General features: G+C 36.7%; 2 protein-coding genes across 2 annotated transcripts; both read left to right on the top strand.

The window, feature by feature from the left end:
• Positions 1 to 422: 422 nt before the first annotated feature.
• LOC118439114 lies at positions 423 to 2205 on the top strand. The gene is made up of 2 exons (XM_035860149.1): positions 423 to 772; positions 1499 to 2205. The coding sequence occupies exons 1-2, from the start codon at positions 496 to 498 to the stop codon at positions 1648 to 1650; spliced, it is 429 nt and encodes a 142-aa protein (XP_035716042.1). The 5' UTR covers positions 423 to 495; the 3' UTR covers positions 1651 to 2205.
• Positions 2206 to 2705: 500 nt separating this feature from the next.
• Positions 2706 to 5038, top strand: LOC110860277. The gene is made up of 4 exons (XM_022109328.2): positions 2706 to 2836; positions 4059 to 4157; positions 4434 to 4552; positions 4755 to 5038. The coding sequence occupies exons 1-4, from the start codon at positions 2771 to 2773 to the stop codon at positions 4831 to 4833; spliced, it is 363 nt and encodes a 120-aa protein (XP_021965020.1). The 5' UTR covers positions 2706 to 2770; the 3' UTR covers positions 4834 to 5038.
• The last annotated feature ends 710 nt before the right edge of the window (positions 5039 to 5748 follow it).

Raw genomic sequence — 5748 nt, 5'->3', positions numbered from 1 at the left:
ACCCTGTTACGAGAACCGGTTAAAAGAAGTATGTATGACACGAGGAGGATATCAATCGCTTCATATATATCTTTGTACCAGTGTTTCACCCCTTAAAAAAACCTGCACTAAACTATTGCACAAAAAGGATTAATAAAACCAATCAAAAATATGGATAAGTACATGAAAATGCACGAAAAAATTATGTACAGACAATATAGCAAAATTCTAGTTTTCTAAACCGGAAGATTAATATACTACATGAAACTAGTACTAAACTATTTCCAGTTTCTATGTACCAACCCTGCCTTCAGTTTTAAGCCGAAGTGCATACAAAATAAAAAATGTAACCAGTTTTTAACTTGTACAAATTCCTCTCAATATCCTTTTCCCTTATTTATCTCCTGTTCTCAATCTGACCCCAGTTTCACAAGTATCTCACCTTGTCAGCAATGAAGTCTTTCCTGCTCCGCTCTCATAGTGAACTATCCTTCTTCAAAGTGGGAATATAGAATAATGGGAATTTTAAGCACTTCCGATGGGGGCGGATTAGTTAGCAGTCTTGCCGGTGGGTTATACCCGGGTAACAGCGGTCTCTGCGTGTTCACTTGTGCCGCCATCCTCTCCGCGGCGGGGGCTGTGGCGTCCCTCATGGACTTGGATATCGGGTCGGAAAGCGCCTTCTTCGCCACGACGGGATTGGGAGCGCTGTGTTTTGCGGATTGTCAGTATTTAAGGCTGGTGCAGGAAAGGGGCGGAATTCATGGCAAGGCTGCGTTTGGGAATCGAGATGGTGAGTTAAAAAAATGAGTTAGAATTTGTGCCACACTCTTAGAAATAAATCATTACCGAACGGAGTACATATGTGACTCTACCGGCATCTGTAATAACGGGAATTACCGTTCAGTAATGTTGCGGAAATGAAAGATTTACCACTCAGGGACAAATTACGACCAATCCGGTAGGAAGTTATTACCAAGTCAATACCAGCACGCAGTATCTATGTGACTCTACCAGATTTTTAACAGTGTAGCATTTAATTACACACATACGTCGGCGACGTTATTTTTTGTTCACCAGATTTTTAACAGTGCAGTGGCCAAAATCTAGCCCAAAATAAATTTTTCTACACTCTTAATAATCCGGTAAAATCAGGCAGGTAATTAAAAAAATCAAAATCATCCTATTAACGTCAATGGATATCAGAATATAAATCTGGTTTGGAAACCCTGACGGTTCCTTCGCACCATAAAACTCTGATGGTGATGAGTCGGATCTTCTGCACAGAGAACGGACTCTGTGAGGTGTGAGATTATTTCCTTGTAATTAATTTGGTAATAATATTTTATCGGGTAGTAATAATTCGTAACCATGATGGTAAAACTTTATTACCAAGCCATTACCACACGGTACTGATCATTACTACTTTGGTAGTCATATACTTGTGCTTTTCGGTAGTGTTTATTACCAGATTATTTAAGGGGTAAGTACACAAATTTAGTGCTTGAACTTTTTTTAGAGCCTCTCCCAGCCGTCGGATGGACACCAGGAGACGCCAGCGGGGGAGGTCGGCGTAGAAGAAAAACACTCCCTGCGCAGGCGCACCACCCGCAGGACGAAGATGTATTGGCGCGCCACTCCCTCAAGAATAAGCGGGAATCCAGTTCGTAAATTTAGTATTCCTGAAACCACAGCTTGAAAAAGAGTTTCTAAAAAAACCTGTTCTGAATATTGTCATGTGTATTCTGCAAAAGATGTGTGACAATTTCTGACCATATTTATTTATTTCAAGACTAGTTCAACTAACTAACAATGTGATCACGCCAGTGCAGTGGTCTTGCTCCGAGTTTAACGAAATAACTTAAATTATGTATGTAACCTTTCATAAATAATTTAACACGAGTTTCACGATTTTTCATAATCATCCATTTAAACGAAATTATGATGGAAATCGTAATCTAGAATTTTTAGTTTGTCCCTCGCGAGAAAAATTTCACACTAAAAATACAAATCTTGTTTAACGGATTCCATCATAATTTTTATTAAAAATGAATTTATTAAAACTGAATAAAAGTTTAAACTGTGCACTATGGTAATTCCTGAAACGAGATTAATTATTTGTCAAAGAATACAGTTGGAGTACATGTCTTACATATTCTAAATCATTGTTCCACTCCAATGTTTTTGGTGCTTTTATGTATTAAAATAAATCATATTTTCGTCATTGTCAGGAACGATTGGAACTATGGCTTGGATTTTCACCGTTAAATGCCGTTTTTCGCCACTTGGGAGCATTTTTGGCCGTTTGAGAGCCTAGTTCGCCGCAAGGCGACAGGGAGATTTGCGCTACACATACGGAATATTTTTGCCCAAAACGCATACTTTGAGAATTTTTTTTATTAATTATTTAAGAGTCTTGCCCGTGTATGTTGACTCGTATTTTATTTCAATGTTTGATAATACACATTATAAATGTACACACATTGTACATCGGAAAAGCTGACTACAAAGGAGCCTTTGAGAATTTAAAATAATAATGTTAAGTTTATGAAAGAAGTTTAATTTAAAATCAGAAAACCAGTTGCTATCCTAAATTTGTGACATACATATACGACTTGAATACAGGCAAAATATTTTGGGAGTTGTGCAAACCAGTGTCAGAAATTTACCTTACATTAAATCATTCCATGACCAAGATATAAACTAAAAACTTGTTTTGACCCTCTTAACTACTTTCTTCCAACAAATACTTATCGTCAGTGTGTTCATCGCAATTGGGAGCAACAGTCTGATGGAGTTTCACGTCCCAGTCAAAACGGGTAAATTCCCGAAATTTCGAATCATTAAAGTTGCCACGGTAAGCAGAAAAAAGTTAAGAATTTCACATTTAAATTTATTTATACAAGGTGGTTTAAACGTTAAGCTACATTTTACAAAGTAAAAATTACTTAAAATCTCCACATATTTGTTACGAGATTTAGGACTCAAATTTCTATTAATTATTATGAAAACTGATGGCAAAATTCTTCAAATGTTGAATTTGAGAGACTAAATTTCTGTAATTAATGGAAATTTAGGATTCCTTCCAATTGACAAATTTTCTATTGTAGCGTGACATTTTAACCACCCTTTATTCACGTTCTATGATAGTTTGGTTCCTATACATTTTTTTAATATAGAATTATTTTACAAAATATACATAAAATATACATCTAACATTTTTGGAATACATTTTTGGAATATAGAATTACTTAAAAAAAATATACACTCTAAATAAAGTTGTGCTAAATTTGTCAAAGGTTGAGTGAAATAGAGGATGACACAACATTTGAGTAAAATTTGTTCAACCATTGGATAAGTTTTGCACAACAGGTAGTAAAATTTTGCACAAGTTTATATTTAAAACAATATTTTACAGTGTAAACATTTTTGGAATACATTTTTGGAATACATTTTTGGAATACATTTTTGGAACAAATTTTCGAAATACATTTTTGGAACACATTTTGGGAATATAGAATCACTTAAAAAATATACATCAAATATTACCTTATACTTAATTACTAATATGTGGCAGAATCATGCCACATATTAGAAGGGGTAAATGTAGAATAAAAGAGGACATCTAATGTCCATATGACATATACCCTCCGTCCCCACGTGGCTTCCGCGGCCACTGGCAATCGCAAACTGCAATGTTAATGCCGCCACTTTTTCCGACTGGTTTGGGTGGCTAGAAGTGGAAGGAAAACAGCGAGGTTTTTCTACCCCGGGGTTGCACCTGGTTTTTCCGGGTAGTCGGGGTTTTCGGGGTAACTTGAGTCAGTACCTCATGTATTATGTTACGAATACAACTGATTTCTTCAACAAAGCGGTTTATTCAATTCAATCTTGATATCTAATTGATGAATAAAATTCTCAGTAATCTCCTGTTCCAATATATTATGCACTTTGAAAACCCCGACTACCCGTACGTTATTGCTCAAATTTCTGCACTAAAACCCAAAATGACCCAAAAATCTGGGGCAGCATACTCTAGCGACTAAAAAACAGTCCCACCTTTTTTTCCTACTTTACAGATCATCTTAATCACCTTCATCGTGTCTCAGGCCGTGTCTTCTTTTCCCCTGGAAACCGCTCCTTCCTCTGACACGATGCTCGCATCGAAGACAAACCTGGTAAATTGAAATTATCCGGTATTACTAGCCATAAACGACTCTACCGCCATGATAATAAATTTTTATCGTCCTCGTACTGTATGAATTTGCTGCTGAGCAATAACTCTAATCGCGGCGCCAGCGATAAGCGTGATTTTAAAACATTGCAGGTTTTACCAGTCAATTGTCAAACCTACCATGGCGGCGTATCTCACATGAAAATTTCTACTCCGGCTGGAAACACTTTATTACCTGATTAATTAATTTGCAAGTAATTAATCTCCTTATAATTTCCAGGATAACGAGCAACTTCTAGCTTCACAATTCCTCCCAAGAGCTGGCCCCACCAATGGAAACCTTGTCGCTGGAAGGGGTCGGAAATCTCGCCAGATGCCTTTTATCATTTATGGCGGATGGTAAGCCTGCACACTATGGTTTGTGCATTTCAATTAAACCTTTTTTGCCTGTGTGTATTCTTTCCCTTTATACAAAAAATGTCAATATAATTACAAAATTCTAACCGTACTACTTCTACAACCTTTACCCGAGAGACTAAACTTTGCCCAAACAGACTTGTTTTACCCACCAATCCTAATTAATGTGTCGACCTTACTACAGTTCTCCTTACACTGGATTTGGGCCAGGCGGCGGTTTTCCGCAGTACGGCGGCGGGAACTTTGGAGGAGTCCAGTTCTAGGACTTCTAGGATAAGTTGGTCAGGGTGGCAGTAGAGATTTCATTTATAGGCCGTACTTGAAATAGAGACCTTACGGTATTCTCAAACTTTGTTACAAAAATAGGGATTTTTCTTTCAGTCATAGACTGACGTTGACATTTAATTTATGTAATAAGCAAATTTATTTTTTTCAATAAATTATACTCTATTTATATAGAATATTTAATTGCATAAATCGTCACACAATTCTCTACTAATAACCATAAAAGTTACATCTAGTCCATTATTATTAGTCCCAAAAAAATTTGAAAGGTTACCTGGTATGTAAAATAAATTTTTGTAAACGTACATTTATACATCATCCTCGTTTTTTTAAAATTTTGCAACAGTTTCGGTATCGCTTGCCATTGACGAAATTAGGTAAGAATTTGCACAAAAAGATTGAAATATCGTCCAAAGTCGGGCAATAAGTAATTAATTGCGGAGATCTTGTATACACGTACAAAGCTTACGTAATACTAAAGTATCAACTTGGTACGTCATTAGCTTATAAATTGTCCCGATACGACGATATTAGTCACCGATAAGGTAACTTGTGATTCACAACCTCGTTCGAGAGTCTGATGATTACCCCGTCACTCGTGGCAGGATGTGACACATTTAGCAGTTATGTAATACATGTGCGACATTTAATATATTCATCATCCAATCTCGTATCGAAGCCTGCCGCGAAAAGGATGTGCATCAATTGGTGAACAAAAATTAAGCACTTATGACCCAGCCGAAGTGCAAGGACGGGTGTCACCGGCATCAAGAATTGCTCTGGGAGAAGCTGCCTGCCCTACCAGTAGTCTAGTTTACTAGATAACTAACTAGCATTATTAAATAGACCTCTAATCGGAGTTATTGACTATATACGTACATAACACGAATAAA

This window comes from Folsomia candida, unplaced genomic scaffold (assembly GCF_002217175.1).
Source record: "Folsomia candida strain VU population unplaced genomic scaffold, ASM221717v1 Fcan01_Sc030, whole genome shotgun sequence".
Lineage (NCBI taxonomy): Eukaryota > Metazoa > Arthropoda > Collembola > Entomobryomorpha > Isotomidae > Folsomia > Folsomia candida.
The sequence above is the reverse complement of the archived record's forward strand: the minus strand, read 5'-3'. Positions and strand labels throughout refer to the sequence as shown.

What these genes read in the sequence shown, in the direction of transcription:
- LOC118439114 (XM_035860149.1), top strand. Translation starts at nt 496, where the DNA reads ATGGGAATTTTAAGCACTTCCGATGGGGGCGGATTAGTTAGCAGTCTT. An exon ending in TGCGTTTGGGAATCGAGATG is followed by an intron (nt 773 to 1,498) that starts GTGAGTTAAAAA and finishes AACTTTTTTTAG; the next exon opens with AGCCTCTCCCAGCCGTCGGA.
- LOC110860277 (XM_022109328.2), top strand. Translation starts at nt 2,771, where the DNA reads ATGGAGTTTCACGTCCCAGTCAAAACGGGTAAATTCCCGAAATTTCGA. An exon ending in GAATCATTAAAGTTGCCACG is followed by an intron (nt 2,837 to 4,058) that starts GTAAGCAGAAAA and finishes CCTACTTTACAG; the next exon opens with ATCATCTTAATCACCTTCAT. An exon ending in TTTATCATTTATGGCGGATG is followed by an intron (nt 4,553 to 4,754) that starts GTAAGCCTGCAC and finishes ACCTTACTACAG; the next exon opens with TTCTCCTTACACTGGATTTG.